Source organism: Dendropsophus ebraccatus, chromosome 5, assembly GCF_027789765.1.
Source record: "Dendropsophus ebraccatus isolate aDenEbr1 chromosome 5, aDenEbr1.pat, whole genome shotgun sequence".
Classification (NCBI taxonomy): domain Eukaryota; kingdom Metazoa; phylum Chordata; class Amphibia; order Anura; family Hylidae; genus Dendropsophus; species Dendropsophus ebraccatus.
The window spans coordinates 63,463,754-63,488,754 of NC_091458.1; the positions used below are offsets into that span (position 1 = coordinate 63,463,754).

At 41.9% G+C, this 25,001-nt stretch overlaps 1 protein-coding gene across 6 annotated transcripts in view; it reads left to right on the forward strand.

The window, feature by feature from the left end:
• STAC3 (SH3 and cysteine rich domain 3) overlaps positions 1-24,676 on the forward strand; it is a 48,956-nt gene extending 24,280 nt beyond the window's left edge. For all 6 annotated transcript variants that reach the window (XM_069972275.1, XM_069972271.1, XM_069972276.1 and 3 more), the window contains exons 4-11: positions 6,956-7,037; positions 12,486-12,583; positions 16,137-16,200; positions 16,603-16,652; positions 20,135-20,238; positions 20,693-20,744; positions 21,459-21,596; positions 22,690-24,676. In XM_069972275.1, the coding sequence (XP_069828376.1) occupies positions 6,956-7,037; positions 12,486-12,583; positions 16,137-16,200; positions 16,603-16,652; positions 20,135-20,238; positions 20,693-20,744; positions 21,459-21,596; positions 22,690-22,788 (687 nt within the window). In that variant the 3' untranslated portion in view covers positions 22,789-24,676. The remainder of the gene's footprint in view (positions 1-6,955; positions 7,038-12,485; positions 12,584-16,136; positions 16,201-16,602; positions 16,653-20,134; positions 20,239-20,692; positions 20,745-21,458; positions 21,597-22,689) is intronic.
• Positions 24,677-25,001: the final 325 nt, after the last annotated feature.

The following is a 25,001-nucleotide window of genomic DNA, read 5'->3' on the forward strand; positions in this document are numbered from 1 at the left end:
GTCCGCGCGAATTCCGTAGTGTGAACCCGCCCTATATGTGGAATTCGGATGCGGGCGGGGATGATCTTCAAAACGACTGGTGTCTAATGCTGCGTTTACAAAGACAGATTTATCTGACAGATCTTTGAAGCCAAAACCAGGAACAGACTATAAACAATCCATTCCTGGCTTTGGCTTCCAAAATCTGTCAGAATAATCTTCCTGTGTAAACGCACCCCAAGGGTGCGTTTACACAGACAGATTTATCTGACAGATTTTGGAAGCCAAAGCCAGGAATGGATTTGAAAAGAGGAGAAATCCCAGTGTTTCCTTTATGACCCGTTCCCTGTTCATAGTCTGTTCCTGGCTTTGGCTTCAAAGATCTGTCAGATAAATCTGTCTGTGTAAATGCACCATTAGGGTCCGTTTACACACACAGATTATCTGACAGATATCTGACAGTTTTTTTTTAAGCCAAAGCCAGGAGTGGACTAAAACAAGGAACAGGTCATAAAGGAAAGACTGAGATTTCTGATATTTTCAAATCCATTTCTGGTTTTGGCTGCAAAAATCTGGCAGATATCTGTCAGATAATCTGTGTGTGCAAACGGACCCTAATGCTGGGTTTACACAGAACGATTATCGTTCGAATTTGCACGATAACGATCGAATTCGAACGATAATTGTACGTGTAAACGCAGCGAACGATCGAACGACGAGCGAGAAATCATTCATTTTGATCTTTTATCTTGTTCTTAAATCGTCGTTCGCAAAAAATTCGCCGATCGTTCCGTGTAAACAGTCGTCGATCGCCACCCCCGTTGCCCCCATCGCCACCCCCGCCGCTGCTCCGATCGCCACCCCCGCCGCTGCCGCTCCGATTGCCACCCTCGCCACCCCGATCGCCCCCCCCGCCGCCCCGATCGCCACCCCCGCCGCCCCGATCGCCACCCCCGCCGCTGCTCCGATAGCCCCCGCCACGAGCATACATTACCTGCTCCGCGTAGCAGGTCCTCGAAATCCCCGGCTCCCCTCTTCAGTGCATTGATTGGCTGAAGAGGTGAGCCAGGTATTTCAAACGGCTCCTCTTCAGCACTTCGGCGGGGGGGGGGAGGGGGCAGCGATCGGAGCGGCGGCAGGGGGGTTATGGGGCGATCGGAGCGGGGGGGGGGGGGCAATCGGAGTGGCGGCGGCGGCGATCGGGGCAGCGCAGGGGGCCGGGCTGCGGGCGCGCGATCGCAAAACGATTTTTCTGTACGATATATCGTACTGTCTAAACGCTGATCGTTATGAAAAAAAAATCGTTACTCCGACATCGTTAATCGTACGATCGGGCCAATTATCGCTACATGTAAACCCAGCATAAGGGTCCTTTTACACAGAAAGATTATCTGACAGATTATCTGCCAAAGATTTGAAGTCAAAACCAGAAACAGACTATAATCAGAGAACAGGTCATAAAGGAAAGCCTGAGATTTCTCCTCTTTTCAAATCCATTCCTGGCTTTGGCTTCAAATCTTTTGCAGATAATCTGTCAGATAATCTTTCTGTGTAAAAGGACCCTTACACCATGTGAACATGACCTTAGGCTGTGTTCACACAATGTAAAAATGAATGCAAATAACAAACTTAAACATTAACAACGGACACTGTTTTGCAACAATGGATGTTATTTGCACTTATTTTTACATTGTGTGAACATAGCTTTAGGCTGTGTTCACCAACGTCTTTTTATGCAAAACAACAGCCGTTGTTTAAAATAATGGACTTTATTTTGCAATGACGGCCGTCAGTAATGTTTATGATCATGATTTACTGCCGTCATTATCATACAACGGAAGTTATTTTCCCTAATAAAGACATTGGGGGACATTTATGAAACATGGTGTAAAGTGAAACTGTCTCAGTTGCCCCTAGCAACCAATCAGATTCCACCTTTCATTTTCCAAAGAGTCTATGAGGAATGAAAGGTGGAATCTGATTGGTTGCTAGGGGCAACTGAGCCAGTTTCACTTTACACCATGTTTGATAAATCTCTTCCATTGTGTGAACATAAGCTCAGGCTATATTCACACATTTGTTATATAATGGCTGTTATTTTCAGTCTTCAATAATTCCATTGGAGTCTAAGGAAACAACGACCGTTACTTCACACACTGCATAGAATAACGACCATTGTTTGCAGTGGTCGTCAAATTAATGTTTTGGACATTTATTGGCGGACGTTATTTAGCAAACAATAGTCATTATTTTAAGTTGTTCACACACAGATTACTTTACTCTATTGAATTCAATGGAAAAGTGCTGCAGAGTTCATGTATTATTTATTATGTGTAATTTGTACAGGCATACAAAGGCTATGTTCACACTACGTTTTTTCCACTCCGTTTAAAATGACGTCCGTCATCTTGAGTCTAAAATAACGGACGTCATTCAGCTGTCTAGCCTTCCCTTAGTGCAATGACTGGTGTTTGTACATTATCCTAGTTTAGGTGGACTACTTGGCCTTTGGGTGTGACTTAATTGAAAAGTCCATTAAACTTAATAGTAAAAACGGAGAAAGAACGGTGAAAAAAGAAAAACTGTGTGAGAACAACTTATAAAAAACGTCCACTGCTTGCAAAAGACGTCCAAAAAATAATGATCATGTTCATTATTTTGACATCCGCAGTAAAAACGTCCATTATTCAATACATTGTGTGCATTGGATGTCTGTCTTTCCATTGACTTCAATGCCTTTGTAGTCAGTTAAATCGTGGCAATAATGGACGTTTTTTTAAACATCAAAATCAGCTGCCTTTTCTCTGTTTTTGACGTTGTGTGAATATAGCCAAAGAGTGACATGTTACCGTATTTTCCGGTATATAAGACGACTGGGCAAATTCTCCAGTCCGGTTCTGAAGTTTTTAAGTACCCGCCCTATAACATGACACCCGGCATATAGGGCGACCCCTGACTTTTGAGAAGATTTTCCTGGGTTAAAAAGTAGTCTTACATGCAGGAAAATACAGTACTTCTTTTGCAGATATTCCTTGTGTATTGTATTTAGAGATGAGTGAAAAGAACTTGACAAACCGTAATTCGTTACAAACGTTGCAAAGTTTGTAAAGTATTTGTAAAGTTCAGTGTCCTCCTATGGATATCTGGTTTCCTTTGCTGATCACAGGTACCTCCAGCCAGCTCAGCTAGTCAGTCACTGACTGAGGGTATGTTCAGATAACCAGATAACCCACTTGCGGATTTCACTACTCACACCTGCTCGCATTCTATGCACATGTGGATTCCACTGTCTGCCCAAAAAATGAACCAATCACTAACCGCATTGCTGTTGCAGTGAGTTATTGGCTGTCACTCCTGAGACGAGAATGACAGCCTGTTCAGTCAGTCACTAACTGATTGAGACCGGACAGCGCCTCGGCTAGTGATTGGCTGAGCAGGCTGTCACTCTTGTCTCAGCCAGAAAGTGTAGGTGGCTGCGATCAGCAGGGGACACAGGAGGAGCGCAGACAGGTAAGTATTGATGAGCAAACTAGCTGAACCACACTAAAACAGATATGGTTTAGCTGTTTTAGTACGGCTTATTTAAGGTTTGGTTTGGACAAACCCAAACTTTGCTTCAAAGTTTAGCGAACCTGCACTTTTGAAAAGTTTGCGCATCTCTAATTTTATTGGCTTGCGCATAAGGGCCCTATTCCACGGGCCAAGCAATGATGTAAACGAGCGCCGGTCTGCTAGATCGCCGCTTGTTTACTGGGCCTATTCCACAGCCCCGATGATCGTGAAACAAGGGCTGCAAGGACATCGTTACCGATGTCCTTGCAGCCCTTGTCTCATACATTACCTGTCCGGGTCGCAGGTCTTCTTCTCCCAGTCCCACGCGGCAGCATCGGCTTTGGAGCGGAGCTGTCTGAACTGACAGACCACTCAGCCAATCACTGGCCGCTGCGTTTCCGGCCAGCGATTGGCTGAGCAGTCTGTAAGTTCAGACAGCTCCGCTCCGAAGCCGATGTTGCCGCGCGGGACCGGGAGAAGAAGACCTGTGACCCGGACAGGTAATGTATGGTTCTGCTGAAATCGACGGTCGCCACTGCGCACCGCTATTCAACCGTAGCGATGCGCTGGTAACAACCGACGATTTTAGGCCTGAACCTAAATGAATGATCAGCCGATGACACGATCATCGGCTGATTGTTCTCTCTATTCCACGGAGCGAAAATCGATCGAATCGGTCCGAATCGGGCAGATTCGGCCGATTATTGCTCCTGTGGATTAGGGCCCTTAGGATGCACAGCAATACACCTTAAATAAGCTATAGGAAATGCTTTTTAATAAAAAAAATACTAACATGTAAAACAGGTATATTCTGGAAACATTTCTGCCGTGTAATACATATTTTCACATATTCTCCTAACCAGTTTGGCTTTTCTGCAGCTGCCTGTGTACCACACTTCGAAATCTACACAACCTCTCAGCTGGCGTAGATTTCAGCTACAACTTATGGTGCCTTTACACAGAGAGATTTATCTGACAGATCTTTGAAGCAAAAGCCAGGAACAGACTACAAACAGAGGTCATAAAGGTAAAACTGGGATCTATCCTCTTTTTAATCCATTCCTGGCTTAGACTTAAAAAATCTGTAAGATAAATCTCTCTGTGTAAAGGTACCCTTAGAGCCCTATTACATGGAACAATAATTTGCCAAATCAGGCTGATTCGGCAGGTTATCGATCTGTGTAATAAAGACAACAATCACCAGCTGATAGTGTCTTTAGGTCCTCAACTGAAATCAGCGGCTGCCAAGCACGCATGGCTACATATAATAGCGTTACATGGCCAATGTCTGATAAATCTTCAAAGAAAATCCTAAAGTTGATACATAACCTCTTCACGCGCCCTTGTGTTTTGCTGTCTTCTCCCTGCAGCTGCCGGGGCATCTTCAGAGCTGGTCTCTGAAGTGACAAGCCACTCAGCCAGTCATTGGCTGGGACAGGACCGCCATGGCCAGTGATTGGCCTGTCACTTTAGCGACCGGATCAGAAGTTGCACCAGCAGCTGCAGGGAGAAGACACAGGGGAGTGTGAAGAGATAATATATCAACTTTAGTATTACACTATTAGGCTGGGTTCACACTACGTATATTTCAGTCAGTATTGTGGTCCTCATATTGCAACCAAAACCAGGAGTGGATTAAAAACACAGAAAGGCTCTGTTCACACAATGCTGAAATTGAGTGGATGGCCGCCATATAACAGTAAGTAACTGCCATTATTTCAATATAACAGCCGTTGTTCTAAAATAACAGCAAATATTTGCCATTAAATGGCGGCCATCCACTCAATTTCAACATTGTGTGAACAGATCCTTTCTGTGTATTCAATCCACTCCGGGTTTTGGTTGCAATATGAGGACCACAATACTAACTGAAATATACGTAGTGTGAACCCAGCCTTAAAGGACAAGTGCCATGAAAAACTTTTTCCCAGTAATTGAAGCACATTACAAAGTTATATAACTCTGTAATATGCTTCAATCACCTATCTGCCTCCCTTCCCTGTCTTTTCCCCCCTCCACCCCCCACCAGGAAGTGTCCTGACTCACACAGACCTGATTACTGTCGTCACCGTCACCAGGCAGCTCCTTCTTATGAGGAGGAGTCATCAGCAGGAGGGCTGCTCTAGGTCCTGTTACACCAGCCTCCCCCTCCCCCTCCTTGTCAGGTGACTCTGCTTGCTCAGCTTATCTTCTCTAGTGACATGACTCCTTCACTGAGTCCACGGCAGCAGGAGAGAGGGGATGAGGGGAGGGGGGAGAGAGGGTATGAGGGGAGGGGGAGCTGCCTATGTGCCGGAGTCAGTCTGAGGGAAGATAAGCAAGTGAGATGTGACAAGTGATGGCTTGCAGTTGTTCAGCCAATGGGAGCTGAGCAAGCTGTCACCTGACAAGGCAGGGGAGGGGGAAGCTAGTGTAACAGGAGAAGGAGCTGAGAGAAGAGCTTGGTGACGGTGTCGACAGTAATCAGGTCTGTGTGAGTCAGGACACTTCCTGGTGGGGGGTGGAGGGGGGAAAAGACAGGGAAGGGAGGCAGATAGGTGATTGAAGCATATTACAGAGTTATATAACTTTGTAATGTGCTTCAATTACTGGGAAAAAGTTTTTCATGGCACTTGTCCTTTAAAGAAAGGGCTGCAAGGACATTACTAACAATCTCTGTGAAGCTCTTGCTGCACTATAATCGAGCTGTGTAATAGGCTCAGATCTAGCAGATCGCTGCTCATTTACCATAGTGACCGAGCTATTCCCACTGTGTACTAAGCCCCTATAAAAACTGACTTAGCTAGGATAAAAGGGAAAAACACTGCTAACTTCTGCATAACTCTGCAAAAAAATTATTTCTTTTTGATGCTAAAATGCTGGCCGGGGGGTTAATAAACCCCCACCGTTGGTTTTTGGTTTCTTTGGCATTGTTTAAAGGGGTAATCCATCCCGGGAGTATTTTTGAGCTATGACCGGTAAGGGGGTGGTTATAGACGGCGGCGGTCACTTACCTCCCTGGTTCCAGCGTCGGGTCCCGGATCGCTCCGCCCCGTACACCTGTCCTGCGGCCGTTTCCTGGTGTGAGCTGTGGCATAAGACGTGACGTCTCAAGGCAGATCAGCCATTCAGCGGCCGTAGGGGAATCCCGCCTCAGCCACTGAATGGCTGAGCTGCCTTGAGACGTTACGTCTCATGCCACAGCTCACACCAGGAAGCGGCCATGGGACGTGTGTACGGGCGGCGCGATCCTTGACCCGACCATAGCTCAGAAATACCCCCGGGCCGGAGTACCCCTTTAATCTGCACTGAAATTTACAAACAGCATTTTTGCTGCCTCTGGCCATACCCTTTAATGACAAAAACATTGCCTATTTTGCAAACAATCTATTATCTAAATGTATAAAATGATACAGAATTCTATGTATTCTCCTTTCTCTTGCAGCCCCCTGGTTTCCGCCGCGCATACAGTTCCCCCCTGTACAGCAATCAGCAATATGCCACTGTAAAGGAACTGCTGCCTTTCTGTGAGTTACATTACTCCTCAATGTTTCTTCTAGCATTGTAATGTCTACCAGTTAGCTGAAGAGAAAACCATATATAAACAGCTATTTTCATTTGTTAATGGAGGATGCATGTTGTATAGTTGTATATACAATAAATAGTAACTTTATTAGAGACACTGGCCATTTCACTATTGTATTTTCCCTGTGTGGTAATACACATGCTCCTGGATTATAATGTGTTTTCTGTGGATCAGCATCAGTGTGAATCACATAAAATGGGAAACTGAGGGATCTGTGTGACTTTTAACAAGGCCTGGTTGCCTTTCCTGGAGTTCTCAGGGCCAAGGTATCATAAACTGCCAACCTTGTGGGGGTTTTCTTATGCAATGGTGTTTAGAGTATTACTGAAAAGGGCAAAATTGAAGCACAGGGCTCAAACACACTACTGTATAAAAAAGTGCCCATTACAGGAGAAGTCCAGCAATTACTAAAATTCTGCAGCCTGCATGGGGAGGGGGGAACTTTGATTACAAGTAGGAATTTACCTCTCCTCATGCCCTGCCCACGGTGAGCGTTGGGAATGGCCCCCGGACCCCCACCGGAAGTCATTTTCCCCTGAGTTGTGATGACGTTACAACTCGGGGGAAAATGTCTGTCCTGGCTGCTATACTGGCCACTCAGCCAATCAATAATTGGATGACAGCACGATGACAGTTACTGATTGGCGATACCACAGCTGCCTGTCATTAACCCTTTAAACACCGCAATCTATAGCGATCACAGCGTTTAAGAAAGTCAGTGACAGGTTAAGCACCTGTCACTGACTGATCAGGACCCCCCCACAGCATGTCCCGATAACACGGCGGGGAAAGCCACTTACCTCAGTCCTGTCGGATCGGCCATCTATATATATAGAATCTGCCCTCAGGCAGGCTCTATGCACAGATCGCTGATAACACTGATCTATGCTATGCTATGGCATAGCATAAATCAGTATATGCAATCTAATGATTGCATGTTTAACAGTAAAATATAAGTATTTTAAAAAAAAAAGTGTAATTAAAAAAAAAAGTTTTTAAAAGTATTAAAAAACCCTTATAAGCCCCTCCAAAAAAAGTTTTAAATCTCTCCTTGCCCATTATAAAAATAAGAATATGTAAAAATAAATAAATAAATAAACATATTATAAATTGTAGCGTGTGGAATTGTCCAATCTATGAAAATATAACATTATTGTTCCCGCACGGTGAATGGCGTAAACGGAAAAAAACACCAGGATCGCAGATTTTTAAAAAAATTATATATATCAGGAAAAAATCAATAAAAAGGGATCATAATTTTTCTTTTGCAACAATATGATATTATAAAATATAGAGATCAGGCCGCAAAAAAAGACACTCCAACCAGCCCTGTAGATAGATTTTTCTAAGAGCCATAGCGCTTTTATTTTTCCGTCACTTGTGGACATACTTGTATGATGATTAGTGATGAGCGAGCATGCTCGTCTGAGCTTGGTACTCGTTCGAGTATTAAGGTACTCGAAGGTGCTCGATGCTCGGACGAGCATCTTGCAATACTCAAGAAAATGGCATCATCCTTCTCTTGCAAGTTTGGGCGCAATTTCTCAGCCAATAAACATGCAGGAGACTCTTTGGTACATTGTGCGATGAAGTGGGACCCATACATGTCGATAGCAGCGATTGGTTGGTCAGTGCTCGCCTTACATGCTTGCTGGAAGAGCTGCTGCTTGTCAGGGAGAGCGTTAGGGAGGGAATTAGCGTTCCTGTAGGCAGAGATACTAGAGAAAGAACCTTACAGCCCTTGTAAGGGATTAAAATTGTATTCTTTTTGGAGTACTCAAGACTGCTGGCTGAACTTGCAGTGCAGCTACCACGATCTTAGCTGCACGCTGTGGTGATCGACTGCTAGCAGAGAGTGTTAGAAAGGGAATTAGTGTTCCTGTAGGCAGGGATACTAGACAAAGAATACAAGAGCCCTTGTAAGGGCTTAAAATTTTTATTTTGTTTGGAGTACTCCAGGCTGCTGGTTGGGACTTGCAGTGCAGCTACCACAATCTTAGCTGCACACTGTTCGACTGCTGGCAGAAAGGGGACAGCAGGTGGTGCATGCAGGCATCCATACATGCTGCCCCTGTTGTTTCTTGTCCATTTCCGTGGTGTTTCCATCATTTTCTGAGGTTGACAGGTTTTCACGCAACCTTTCCTGGGCCAAGCTTGGGTCCCCTGCAAAAATGCTCAAGTTTTCATTGACTTCAATAGGGTTTGTTACTCAAAACGAGCACCCGAGTATCGGGAAATATTTGTCTCGAGTACCGAGCACCAGAGCATTTTAGTATTCGCTCATCACTAATGATGATCCTATTATATCTCCCTGCTGCTCTCCTTCCCTCAACAATATCGACAGTCAGTCTCCATAAAACATTGAATAGCTTTTAGAAAGTAATGTTGTTATTTATACAGCTGGTACTTTAGGGGCACTTGCACATTTTTCCATGCTGTGTGAAAAACTCACAGACCTCACTCGAAATGTACTGCATCAATAGGGGCACAGGCCTTTTTCTATTTTCTAGTTTTTCTTTGTATTTTTTAGTTAGCAAATCTTGGCTAAGAAACGACTTCAGGGGAGGAGTGGAGTTCTGCTGCACATCTGGCTAATAAAGTAGCTAACATGAAACCATGCCCCCTCCTAGAAAAAAGGTGCCTCCAGCATAAACTGCTCAAAAATAGCACACCTTGATAATTGTTGCTACATTGTGTGCAAAAACACCAAATTAGACAAAATAATGGTGCAAAGAGAATGATTAATGTGCCACAAAGTGTTTTCTGTATCGACATGTAAAAAGGAAATTCTGAAGACACATTTAATGGCCACCAAGTTTCAGGGGTTATAGAATGACATGTTCAGCCTACCTAAATTCATTTTATAGGGAGATAAGCGCCTAACCCCACCCTCCACTAGAATTAAAAACTCATGGTTTTAAAATCAACAACTGCTAATTATCCCATGACCACAAGGTGGCACCATTACATTATGATTTCTGATATTTTGGTTGCTCTCTGGCAGGAGTCTACAGGTATGGTAGCATGGAACAGTATTGTTTACAAAAAAAAAAAAATAAATAAAAATATATATATATATATATATATATATATATATATATATATATATATATATATATATATATAGCATGGAAGTATTGGCTCTTCAAGCTTGCATTATTTCATATGATTATAGATCAGTAACTAATAGAGATGAGCAACTGTATATAGTAAGATTTTACAAACCCCTTTTGTGTTGTAAAAGTTCCACTTTCCAAGTATTTTTTCATAGGTGTGATGGATGTGAATAATATTTATAATATAATAATATACTGCTCATTCTGGGGACACATACCAACTTTGTTACCCATGGAACCACAATCACATTGTATTATAGTTTTCCTGTGATTTATCATTAAAGACATACTGTAGTTTTTGCCATAGCTGTAATTCTGGATCACACTATTCATGTTAGAAGAGATCAGTCAGCACTGGAGCCCACCCATCATGCAAGCGACCACCTGCCAGATGGGTGGGCCGGGGGAGCACGGCAAGGTGTGGAGGAGGTGTGACCTTCTCCTGTGCCTCATTTATCATGATTTACACCTGATTTATTGTGATTCACACCTGCAAACAGTAATCATGGCAGAAATCTATGCCTGCTTCGGAGGTGGTATAGATTTCTGCACCCACCATGCAACAGGCAGAGGTCCTACCGGTTTACAAACAGGCGTCCACCAATTAGTCATTGGGGTGGGGCCTAAATTAAGACCAGCGTACGAGTAGGCCGGTCTTGATAAATCTCCCCCAAAGTATCAGTCATGGTCAAAGCACAGATGGAGGCCTGGAATAAGCTCTGTTATTATATCCACCATGTCCATGGGACATTTTGGCTATATGTATATGTGCACAGAACATCATTCATTGGATAAGATACATGTGCACAACATCAGACTTCCCTGACACATTAACAGAGACCTGTCACACCACGAATATGCTATTGAAAGCCTCCGTACATGAGACAGCTGGACTGGCATTGGAAAATAACCAATGATATGAGAGGGAAAGTATGTTCAATGCTCCAACATGGTAAAGGAAACTTAGCACATTACAGTAGTAAAAACACCTTTTTTAAAGTCCTACTTCTCCTGTGCCCTGATGTTATCATCAGTGGAAATGTATGTCCTCTGCGGCAGCAGGCTGTGTAATAAATGGCTGACACATGGCCGAAGGAAGAGACTCTCCTCCATGATGTTCATATGCTCTAACAGGCTACATGAACAGAAAGTGGCATCCTGAAATAACCTTCAAAGGGCATTCCCATCTGACAATAGTTATCCCCTATCCATAGCATCGTGGATAACTAGCTGGTCATTGGCGTCCGACTACTGGGGAACTAGGGATAGCTTTGTAAGATGGGAATACTCCTCTAAGGGATTTCATAAAAAAAAAGTTATTATTATGTTATCATTATAAAGTTGTCTAGAAACTTTGTTTTGAGTATTAATTCACTCTTATACTTCAGGGGCACCTTTCCTATAGAAGACATTAGTTCATACTCAATAGATTTATTCTGGATCAACATGGAAAAACAAAGGTCTAAAGTTGCACCTTTGCACTCTTCTACATCTTCTCCCATACCTTGTTGATCATATTGAGCATGTGTCTTTTCCGACTATATTATGTAACTGTATGTAATGCTCACCAATCTCCAGAAAAGCTAGAAGCATGGGAAATATTTCCTTCTCTATATATTGCTGTTCTAATCATTAAAAAGATTCACGTTGTAAGCGAATTATGCTCGGTTGTCTAAATTCCACAGAAACACATTCAATTAATCCTACCAGTTTGCCTTTGCACATAGAAGAGGTTATCCATAATTGAAAGGACTAGAAAGTGGATTTGTTGAAGATTTTTTTCTAGCAGTTCACACGAGTGTTAGAAGAAGCGAGTTATTTCTGCACTTTCATCTAATTGTTTTATTAATTAGAACATTCTGTTTGCTGTTTGGGTGAGAGACGTCCTGTGGATTGTTGTAAGTGAATGGAGTATAAAGGAGCAGCTTTACAATTGTGTGAGGAATTATATTGGTTTATTTGATAGCAGAGGGCAAGTATGTCTCATTTGTATAGGAAACCCAACATTTTTTTTTAATTGTTAATATTTAATACAAAAGAAAACTAACTGCTACATCCCTCATCGCATTTAGGTGCTGGGTGTTGGCACCCCGCCGATCACTGACCTTTAGGTAGATCACTAGTCTATTTCAGTCAGAAAACCCCTTTAACCAGTCAACATTTAAACATGTTTCATTTAACAATCTAATTCATAGGGATTTTATGCATATGGCATCAAAGTAGTCAAATCCCCCAAAATATACAGCATATTTATTTTACATTCTTTATCACAGCTGCTGCCAATCGCACAGACCCTGTGTTTGATACTTTGAGAACTGGAGTCATCATGGCAAATAAAGAAAGGAAAAAGGATAAAGATGACAAGAAAAATGTGAGTAAGATGTGCATGTACATTGTATTTAGTGATTGCTTTCAAAAGGGAATAAAAAAAAATGAACATACAATACAACATACTGTATGCAACCTCTAACGTTTTATATATATATATATATATATATATATATATATAATTAAAAGTCTTCAGACCCTTTCACTTATTTATATTTTATCTTTTGCTAAAATAATAAATAAATAAATCCTCCCTTTAGAAACAAGATTCTCTGGTGAATCCAAGATTGAGGTTTTTGGTCTTAAAGAAGAAGTCTGGCAATTTTTTTTAATTAAAGTATTGTATTGCCCCCCAAAAGTTATACAAATCCCCAATATACACTTATTATGGGAAATGCTTATAAAGTGCTTTTTTCCCTGCACTTCCTACTGCATCAAGACTTCACTTTCTGGATAAAAAGGTGATGTCACGACCTGACTCCCAGAGCTGTGCAGGCTGTGGCTGCTGGAGAGGATGATGGCAGGGGGATGCTCAGTGTCCCTCCAGTGCCCTGTGTCACTCAGTGTCCCCCTGCCATCATCCTCTCCAGCAGCCACAGCCCGCACAGCTCTGGGAGTCGGGTCATGACATCACCATTTTATCCAGGAAGTGAAGCCTTAATGCAGTAGTAAGTGCAGGGAAAAAAAAACAGTTTATGTGCATTTCCCATAATAAGTGTATTTTGGTAATTTGTATAACTTTTGGGTGACACTGACAGTACAATACTTTCGCTAGACTTCTCCTTAAATTCTAATTAGCATGGTTAGAGGTGCGAGTGTCTGGAAAAAATGGCAAAAAATCCCCAAATCCAGGTGTTAAAACCTTGTGCATCTTACCCAAGAAGAGTGGAGGCTGGAATCACTGCCAAAGGTGCTTCAGTTACTGAGCACTGAGAAAATGGTCTAAATACAGAGGTCAATGCAAGAATTTAGTTTTTCCTCTACAGCCATAATTTCTAACCTTCTATGTTCACTTTATTATTTTGGGGTAATTAGTAAAGAACAATAGGAGGAAGGGATAACACTGAAATGATAATAAACACCTGCCCAGGATTGTACTAGAGCCCCTCCCTGGTGACTCTTGCCATTGCGGTGAGCTGTTGTTTTTTTTGTGTCTTGTGTGTTTGCAATTTCAGCCATAGCAACGTGCTCCTGCCTAGTGTGAATGGTGTTCTAGGAGAGCTGACCAAATTTGTCTTTTTTTCTGCATTCCTGTGTGCCCACATCCCAATTACCCATAGCACACAATGCAAAGTGCGGTGGACTATGTGTATACACTCTGTTGCAATTTGCAACAATGGCCGTGATTAATTGAAAATTTAAGATTGTGTGAACCAGGGCCGTCTTACCCATTGGGCATGGTAGGCGGCTGCCCGGGGGCCCTTGCGTCCTAGGGGGCCCCTGCCCTGTGACATATTCCCTGGCTCTTTAACTGGGAGTGCTCCTGATCAGCGCTGGCAGATATGGGCTGTGCACAGCTCGCTCTAGTGGTTGGAAGCTGCATTCTGCTTCCGGTCACTAGAGGTTTCTCTCACCCCCTGCATTCCCGTGCGGAGCATGAGTGACGTCACCAGCAGAGCCCTGAGAGGAAGGAGAAGCTGGAGCACAAAGCCTAAGTGAGTGTGTGCTGATACGAAGGGGGGGGGGGGGGGAGGCTAGCTGGCAGGGAAGGTGTTAATCATGGGAGTGCTCTCTGCAGGGATGCATACAGGGCAGTGGGTGAACTGGTAAACAGGGAGGGAGGGAGAGGGGGTGTAACTCCTCTGAGTGTGTATATATCTCCATTCAGTGTATACAGCAGTGTATTATATACTTATCCTCCTCCTGATTGTGTATATATCTCCATTCAGTGTATACAGCAGTGTATTATATACTTATCCTCCTCCTGAGTGTGTATATCTCTCCATTCAGTGTATACAGCAGTGTATTATATACTTATCCTCCTGAGTGTGTATATATCTCCATTCAGTGTATACAGCAGTGTATTATATACTTATCATCCTCCTGAGTGTGTATATATCTCTCCATTCAGTGTATACAGCAGTGTATTATATACTTATACTCCTCCTGAGTGTATATATCTCTCCATTCAGTGTATACAGCAGTGTATTATATACTTATCCTCCTCCTGAGTGTATATATATCTCCATTCAGTGTATACAGCAGTGTATTATATACTTATCTTCCTCCTGAGTGTGTATATATCGCTCCATTGTTGTCTCCCTGTATACTGTATAATACAGTATACAGGGAAACAACACGGCTTATATATAGAGAAGGGCAAAACAACATGTCTCATATAGACAGAGGGACAACAACATGACTATTATATTATATATGAACCATGTTGTTTCCCCTGTATACAGTATACAGGGAAACAACATGGTTCTCATATATAATAGTCATAAGGTTGCCCTTCTGTATATATGAGACATGTTGTTTTGCCCTTCTCTATATATAAGCCGTGTTGTTTCCCTGTATACTGTATAATACAGTATACACAGACTCCCTGTATTATACAGTATACAGGGAGACAACATGGCGTACATGCAGAGGGAAAGCCAAATGTCTCATATATAGACAGGGGCACCAATATATATTAATTAGGCTTTTACCCACCACCTGTATACCCCACATATACCTGTGTATATGGTTGTACACATATATCACTATTATAGGCTATATAACCACCTACCTACTGCTCCACCTTTATACCTGTATCTATATGTATAAATAGGTGGTAAGGTATATTGCATATAATAGTGATATACTGTATGCGTGCAACATATATGACAATCACTATTATAGGCAATATACCTTACCAGATAAGGGGGCTTTGACGGCGGCGGCGGCCGCCGCTGGCGGGGGGGGGGGGGGGGGGGGCGGATCGGGGCATTTCGCACCTCTGTCCAGGGGCCCATAATGCTGTTAAGACGGCCCTGGTGTGAACATAGCCTTAGGCTGTACAGCTTTAGAAACAGTGGTACCTCTGTGTTTAAACGCTTCCAAGTTTGAACAATTCTGTATTCGAACAAAAAATTACCTGGACATTACATATTGGTAGGTACTGGAACCAAATTAACAAGTTAACATTATTTTATTTGGGAAACACTGCTCAGTTCTCAAACTGAGGTACATACACACCTGAGGTACATACATGCACCCCTGCTCTCCAGCTCCCCTCTGCCTACATACAGTATATTACCATCTTGGTTTTACATCAGTGTCAGTATAAAATACGCTTTCCCATCATGTTTCCCCATAACCCATTTTGATAGATTTCAGCTGTGTCATCACTATAGAGAATTTGTGTTTTATCCGCAATTTTTTTCTCACTAACTCTCCTGGGAAATAAAGTTCAAACTTTTCCAAGGTCTTTTTCCGACTTTCATTCCTGTGGAAACAAGTACAACGATTGACTGGAAAATGAGCCTGGCACTGATATGATAATTATGCTGTTATATGCTATGAAGTGTAGGGATAAAAGCGAAATATTCTGATTAAAAATGCCCTTGTTTTATCTTACGTGTATACATGATTGTGTCGTTTCCCCCCAGCCTGCTGCGATGATTGATGAGGAACCAGAGCCCCCGAAACAAGAGGAAGGAAAGCAGGAAGGAGGTGAGTATGTTCCCTTGTGATCTTTCATGGTGGGCTTAAGAGATTATAGATTTTCCATGCCACATAAGTCCCCAGTTGTGCCCCAAATATTCTTGGAATAAATGTTATTATCTACAGCCCAAACTTAGAGCCTGCAGAGAGTTATATGTCAAAAAAACTGTTCAGGCAGTAATGGTTGCTCTCAGTAATATCCTCCCTGACGTGAAGGTCAGACTTGTGATTCCGCAGAAGGTCAGTTTAGCCTTTTATCCTCTCCAGGGAGATAATGAGCACCAATTATAAATGAGTAATCATAATTGCAAATCCCTTGTTTTAATTGTATCTGAAAAGAGCTTTGAGGTCTTGAAATGAAATGTGCTGCACAAGTGTCATTCCCACCACTGTTGTCTTGTTTTATCCTAGATTCTCCTGATGGTGACAAGAAAGGAGATAAAAATGCACAGGATGCAAAGGTAATTGCAGTTTTTCAAAATGTGTCACCTTCCCCTAAGAGGGCCATGCGTAAAATCTGCCAAATGTAACACCGAGTGTAAAAGAGCATTTGTAATAGTTTAGAACAATAAGAGAAGGAAACTGCTCACAAAAATGTTACATATTAAACAATGGAAGTGGTAAAGGGCAATGATGAAGGAACAGGCTTATCAATAAATGGGGCAGCTGATCATCAGAACGAAAACATCAATTCATTTGGTTGTGTAAAATCAGACTGATACTGTTAGGGCAATACTGACATCAAAATGGCTGTATCCTCATTAGAGAATCAGCGTCTCATATGGAGCTCCGAGCTGGTGCAGATTTCAGTAACAATTAAACCTGTGTGCACACATAAACTGTGATAAATACAAAGGTCACAACCCCTCCGTGCTCAAATGTGCCCAACGTCCTGCATCCTCTCTGACTCCCTTGTGTGAGCTGCACAGACTGGAAAATGTCACAAAATTTTGGCACAAAAATTCTGTAAGGTTTCTGTTGTTCATGCCTCTGGAACAACATGGTGGTTCCCCCTCTCCCGATTTTTTTGTTTTTATTTTTCTACTTCGAGTGTGAGAAAGCAATGGCATGTCTATCATGTCAAAAGTTACTGGAAATGACACTAATGCTTTAAAGGGGCACCCCAGAGAATTAAAAAAAAAACTTTTAAAAAAATGGTGTCAGAAAGTTATATAGATTTGTAAATTACTTCTCAGGAGAGGTTTTCTATGGGGACTTGCTACTGCTCTGGACAGTTCCTGTCACAGACAGAGGTGGCAACAGAATGCACCCTTTAAGACAAGAAGAAATCGCCACTTTTTGTAGCGAATACTTCGGATGCTAAGTACTTGAAGCATAGCTCCCAACTTTTGCTGCGAGGAAAGAGGGACATTCATGGCAATGTACCACACCCCCTATAGCCACACCACCATATCCACATCACCTATTACCATTATATAATGAACAAATATCACCACAGCTTCACCACATAGTGACATAGCGCCTTTGTCTCCTGGTAGATTGCCCCCCATGTAGTCATTGTCTCCTGGTAGTATGCCCCCCATGTAGTCATTGTCTCCTGGTAGTATGTATGCGCTCCATTGAGTCACTGTCTCCTGGTAGTAAGCCCTCCCATGTAGTCATTGTCTCCTAGTAAACCCCCACATAGCCATTTCCACCTGGTAGGAAGGCCTCTCCCATGTAGCCATTGTCCCCTAGGAGGAAGCCCCCCCCCCCATGTTGCCTTTTTCTCCTGCTGGTAGTAAGCCCCCCATTAGCCAATTCCCCCTAATAAGAATAAGGTAGAGAGAGGCCTCTTGGGGCTAGAGGCAAAATGAAGCCTCCGGCCACAAACGTATTGACAGAGCAGGAAGCCAATGGCTCCTGCTCGGCGTCACAATGAAAGGGCCCCTGTCAGCACCTGGTGACAGTAACCCCCAGTGCAAACACCGGTACGGGGCACAGGGGGGAATGCGGGCTGGCTGGGATTGCAGGAGACATGGGGGCCGTCCTGGGGAAGTGGGACATCACCCCAAAATCTGGACTGTCCTGCCAGATCTGGGACAGTTTGGAAGTATGCTTTAAGGCTTGAGATTTTTGAATAGTAGTAAATTATACATTTTAATCTTAGAAATAACTGTCTGACACCATTTGATTTTAAAACAGTTTTTTTCTCTGGAGTACCCCTTCAAGCAGTCTGTATATTTGAGCTATTTTGGTTTAATCGTTTAACGATTTTGAAGCAACGATTTGGCTTTTATAACGATCAGCGTTTAGACGAATATATTGTTAGAAAAATCGTTAGAAAATTCGTAAGAAAAATCGTTATTACAATCGTTTTTAAGATTGCTTAAGCCCATCTTTCACATAGGGCGAATCTTTGAAAGACTTTACATGAAACGATCTGCGAATTTTTAGTGAATGACAAACTGTGATTTGAGAACATGTTGAAAGATCAAATCAAACAATTTCTCGCTCGTTGCTTGATTGTTTGCTGTGTTTAAACGGAACGATTATCACTCAAATAAGATCGTTATTGTGAAAATTCGAACGATAATCGTTCCGTGTAAACGCAGCATAACTAGAACTCACCCTGTCAATCTGCAAAACATCTTGGCCCTTATTGCTAATCTAGTAGTTTTACCTCTTCCTTAGTATATACACTCACCGGCCACTTTATTAGGTACACCATGCTAGTAATGGGTTGGACCCCCTTTTGCCTTCAGAACTGCCTCAATTCTTCGTGGCATAGATACAACAAGGTGCTGGAAGCATTCCTCAGAGATTTTGGTCCATATTGACATGATGGCATCACACAGTTGCGGCAGATTTGTCGGCTGCACATCCATGATGCGAATCTTCCGTTCCACCACATCCCAAAGATGCTCTAATGGATTGAGATCTGGTGACTGTGGAGGCCATTTGAGTACAGTGACCTCATTGTCATGTTCAAGAAACCAGTCTGAGATGATTCTAGCATTATGACATGGCGCATCATCCTGCTGAAAGTAGCCATCAGATGTTGGGTACATTGTGGTCATAAAGGGATGGACATGGTCAGCAACAATACTCAGGTAGGCTGTGGCGTTGCAACGATGCTCAATTGGTACAAAGGGGCCCAAAGAGTGCCAAGAAAATATTCCCCACACCATGACACCACCACCACCAGCCTGAACCGTTGATACAAGGCAGGATGGATCCATGCTTTCATGTTGTTGACGCCAAATTCTGACCCTACCATCCGAATGTCGCAGCAGAAATCGAGACTCATCAGACCAGGCAACGTTTTTCGAATCTTCTACTGTCCAATTTCGATGAGCTTGTGCAAATTGTAGCCTCAGTTTCCTGTTCTTAGCTGAAAGGAGTGGCACCCGGTGTGGTCTTCTGCTGCTGTAGCCCATCTGCCTCAAAGTTCGACGTACTGTGCGTTCAGAGATGCTCTTCTGCCTACCTTGGTTGTAACGGTTGGCTATTAGAGTCACTGTTGCCTTTCTGTCAGCTCGAACCAGTCTGCCCATTCTCCTCTGACCTCTGGCATCAACAAGGCATTTCCGCCCACAGAACTGCCGCTCACTGGATGTTTTTTCTTTTTCGGACCATTCTCTGTAAACCCTAGAGATGGTTGTGCGTGAAAATCCCAGTAGATCAGCAGTTTCTGAAATACTCAGACCAGCCCTTCTGGCACCAACAACCATGCCACGTTCAAAGGCACTCAAATCACCTTTCTTCCCCATACTGATGCTCGGTTTGAACTGCAGGAGATTGTCTTGACCATGTCTACATGCCTAAATGCACTGAGTTGCCACCATGTGATTGGCTGATTAGAAATTAAGTGGTAACGTGCAGTTGGACAGGTGTACCTAATAAAGTGGCCGGTGAGTGTAGATGAGTTTGCTTTGGTTATTAAAACTCTGCTGTTTCTTGACACTAATTTGCACCGTACGTTATAAATTTCCCCTATTAGAATAAGAAGACACAACCTGGTGTACGGGGAGGCTTCATGCAGTCTCACTATTTTGTTGCTCTTTACCGCTTTAAAGCACTGGAGAAGGATGACCTAGATTTCCAGTAAGTATTAGCTTCTGTGGTTCTGCTAAGCAAGGATTTGTCACTGATAGTGATCTTACATAGTTGCACTTCATGTCCATCACAATTAATCAAGGATGGTTGTGATTGTGAACGAAGAGTGTGAAGGAAGTATGGGGGAGATTTATCAAACATGGTGTAAAGTGAAACTGGCTCAGTTGCCCCTGCAGCCAATCAGATTCCACCTTTCATTTTCCAAAGAGTCTGTGAGGAATGAAAGGTGGAATCTGATTGGCTGCAGGGGCAACTGAGCCAGTTTCACTTTACACCATGTTTGATAAATCTCCCTGTGTATCTTTACAACTTTATCACCCTGTGTAATGCAAACTTATCTAATCCACTTACACAGAACTAGTAATATGCATTGGTACATATGCAATAGCATGCATGTCTGCTCACAATGACAAAACATGGAATACTCTGTGTTTTATTTCAGAGCTGGAGACAGGATCACAGTTATTGATGACTCCAATGAAGAATGGTGGAGGGTAAGTATACTGCAATCCATCTATTTATTAACAAAATAAATTATACACTTCGGCTGCAGTACAGTCCTGGGTTATGTTCAAACACAGCAAATAATACCAAAATACTGGCGCAAAATTGAGGTGAAAATACAACCGTATTTTCAATGTAATAATGCTCTCAATTGAAATCAATGGGAAATTGGCCAGTGGTACTTAGTGTGGTCAAATATGCATAATGCATATTCACCATGCCAGCAATCAGACACTGACCACCTATTCTGTGGAAAACCAACTTTTGCTTTTGATCATTTCCTTCGAAGAGTCATACATTTTTATGTTAACAACTTTCTCGGTAAAGATCAGTACAATTACAGCAATACCATATTTATTTTGTGTTTGTATTGTTTTACTGCTTATAAAAATTTTGTGTAGGCTCAATTTTTGCAGGTTGAGCTGTACTTTATTGATATCAATTGAGGTACATGAACAACATTTTGATAGCTTTTAGCCCAAGCAAGATGCCCCATAACAATGTTCAAAAATTCAAAAAATAGAAACTGATTGTAAGTATAGAACATCTTGCAGTATCGGCTGCTGCCAAATGTGGAAGTTTGGGTACCCATGTTAAGGAACCATGTGTGTGACTTTCGTTCTGATCCATACTAACCCTAAAGTATTCTCATGTATTGTATGTAAGACTTAAAACAGAACTTGCATATATTTTTTGTACCCTAGGGTAAAATAGCCGAGAAATCAGGCTTCTTTCCAGCTAACTACATCATTCGTGTGCGAGCTGGGGAGAGAGTGTACAAAGTGACCCGATCCTTTGTGGGAAATAGAGAAATTGGACAGATCACACTAAAAAAAGACCAGGTAAGAATATAGTGCAGTCTTGTCTATGTATACCAGCCGTAATGGTATGCAGTATTGGGGTTTGTCTATTGTAGAAGATTGGGTAAAGAGAAACTGAAACCAGCAAGCCAAACTGCTTATATCATTATATTACACCCGCCTAACAGAAAGCATTAATAACAGAAAGTGTTACTTGAGTTTGTTCAATCTTGGGTTTTACTTAAAAATGCTTATGTCCGTCATCCTGAAAGGTTTAAGAGCTATTTTGGTGGGTTCAGGCTACGGAATTCTCGCTGATAAATTCCACGGAATTCCCTCGCCTGTACGGGCTCAAGGCCGTGTGCCTTTCTGCCGACTCCATAGACACCATCCTATGGGCCGGCTGATTCCGCATTCCGCCAAAAGAATTTGTCGGAATGCGGAATCAGACGGCCCATAGAATGGTGTCTTTGGAGCCGGCCGAAAGGCGCGCGGCCTTGAGCGCGTACAGGCGACGGAATTCCGCTGAATTTATCCGCAAGAATTCCGTAGTCTTTTACCTGAAATAAAACAGCATACAGAACAAATTGAAGTAACACTGTGAGTTCAGTATAAAAATTTAAGAAAATTGGTATGCCAATTTTAGGGGTTCTCTGGAAAACATTTTTTTTCACAGATCGAGTTAGATTTGAAAATTACTTCTCAAGTCTTCCAGTACTTATCAGCTGCTGTATGCCCTACAGGAAGTGGTGTATCCTTTCCAGTCGGACACGGTTCTCTCTGCTGCCACCTCTGTCCGTGACAGGAACTGGTACAGAGGTGGCAGTAGAGAGCACCATATCAGACTGGAAAGAATACACCACTTCCTGCAGGACATACAGCAGCTGACAAGTACTGGAAGACTTGAGATTTTTACGTAGAAGTAATCTAAAATCTGTATAACTGGAAATGAGCTGCAATATTGGACATAAACTCCTAGCAAAGGTGGAACTGTTTCTGGAAAAATATCAGGCCTTTTTTCTAATCTTGGACAAACATTTTCCTAATACTGGATGATACCTTTAATTTAAGTTTAGATATATTCTCTAGTTTTTTCTTGGTCTATTGCTAATTATCTGCTGTGTCTTTGCTCTAGATTGTGGTACAAAAAGGCGAAGAAGTAAATGGTTATATCAAAGTCTTGACTGGGCGAAAGGTGGGACTCTTTCCAGTAGACTTTCTGCATGAAATATGAGGAAGAGAGAATAACTTGCTGACAACTTAAAGAAATGGAACATGACATAATGATTAACAAAGTGATCCCTCCATCTCTGAGCAATGGGAGAGAGTTTTTCCTTACTGGGAAACAGAGCTCATTGTCATTACTATCTAGGTGTTGAAAGTTCTTGACAACTTGTTCTTTTAGCTCTGCCTGGGCTTAGGATGGTATTGCCTAGGTGTCAACTCATCCAAACTTAGTTGACAGGGTTTTGTGGTGCAGAGGCGTCTACATCTGGTATAAGACAAACATTATAAGACAATGTATATTAATTGGTAAACTTGTTAGTGGTCCATTGGTCAACATGCCCAATTCTGAGTGGATTCTCCTCTTTCTGGTCAGATTATAGTGGTATTTTGGGGTCTTTATTGTTTAGGACCTCTTCATAAAATATGCATATAAGAATCTGAAGAATCCTGACAAGTTGCTGCATTATGGATTTCCTGATATCATTCTCCATCAAAAGAAACACACAGAGAGGGTTATTTATATGATTTATGGAATAATGGAATGTTCAATGAATAGTTTGCTCAAACCTAAGGATTTCTCCCTTTATGATTTAGACTATTTCTAACTTTGTGTAATGTTTCTGCTTGCTTTATGTTTGTAGCATGAATTAATCATGAAACTAATGGAACACCAATGACGTTACTTGTTAGAGTTTTGTATAGTCCTTTTACTGTATTGGAGCAAGCCATTGTCCTAGTAGTCTCATGCAGGGTACCAAAACTTAAAAAATTATAATTACAAAATATATATAAAGTAATATAAATAAGATAAATACATCAATCTAAAGAAATTGAGATGAATGTTACAGAAATCGAAACAATTTACCTAATTTAAAGTTGTATGTTTTGTGTTATTTATGAATCCAGTTATTGTTGATTGTTAGAAATGTTGCTTTCCATAATGCAGGCTGTCATTATTACATTACTGATACCAAATGTTTACACTAGAGACAAAAAAAAATTGTATTATATAGTAACCTGTATGGCAGGTTACTTGAGGGCAATGAAAGATTCTACCAAAATGGCCGGAAATTGCCCATTACTAGTCTGCGTAACAGTCACATCTGCTTAGTAACTAAGTCCAATAAGGTGGTTGTGGGTCTCAGAATGCAAACATATTTGGGATCTTTGTGATCTAAACAGAAGACAGAAAACAACAGGGCCGCTGGCTAGGACTAGGTTAGATTTCAGAGAATGGGGAGGAAATAGCATAGGTGTATACTCTGTGGACAAAGCAAGTGGATTTTATATTGAGTTTTGGTCATATCTGTTTGTTTTGGTAAAAAACATATCTATCATAATCTATATTGGGGCACAAAGGATTTTGGAAATCCAAGTAATATTAACAACATAAGACGAAACAAAACAGAAATGGTTTATAGTATGTACATAACATATGAAAGTATGGCTACAAACCTCGCAGTTCATAGTATACTAGATAGTATCATATAAAACAATGTGTCATTAATTTTTTTCTTTCAATGAAAATCAATGAGAAATTTATGTGCTCATCATTTTAACTTTTAACTTTCATTCTGAGCCAAGGTAAAGCACCCATTGAAGTCCATGAGGTCCTACTCTGTATCCATATAACTCCAGTTGCTTATGAATTGTGGTATGCTCCAGCAGAGGCCTTATTGTGTATTAGTATTACTTGTAGGCTGGGTTCAAACATAGGAATCACATAGGCTGAATCACTAAGAAAAGCTGATGTACCATTCTATGATATAATTTACAAAATGACACTAATCAATATGTCCTCATCGTCCACATAGCATGTTTTATACCATATAATGTATCAGCAGACTTTTCAATGGCAATGTGACTGTTATTTAAGTGTATGTATCTCCTAATAAAAGACATTATTATTTTTTCCACTCATCATTTCCCTTGTCTCATTTGCACGTACCCCAATAAATACGTTGCTATTTCCTATAACGCCCCCGTACACCGGCTGACGATAAAGACACCAGTGTGAAGACACATTTTGATAATTAAAGCACACAGGTATTTATAGAACATTCTCTGAGTGCCGAAAAGCGATCAGTTATTAAGCTAAGTCCAAAATAAGCACATGCCCTTGTGACTTTACCAGCTGCTCAAAGTCTCCTGCCAGTAAGAGCTCAGAACAAGACCTCCATAAAGCCGCTTGTGTCTAAAAGTTCTAAATTCCAGTAACCG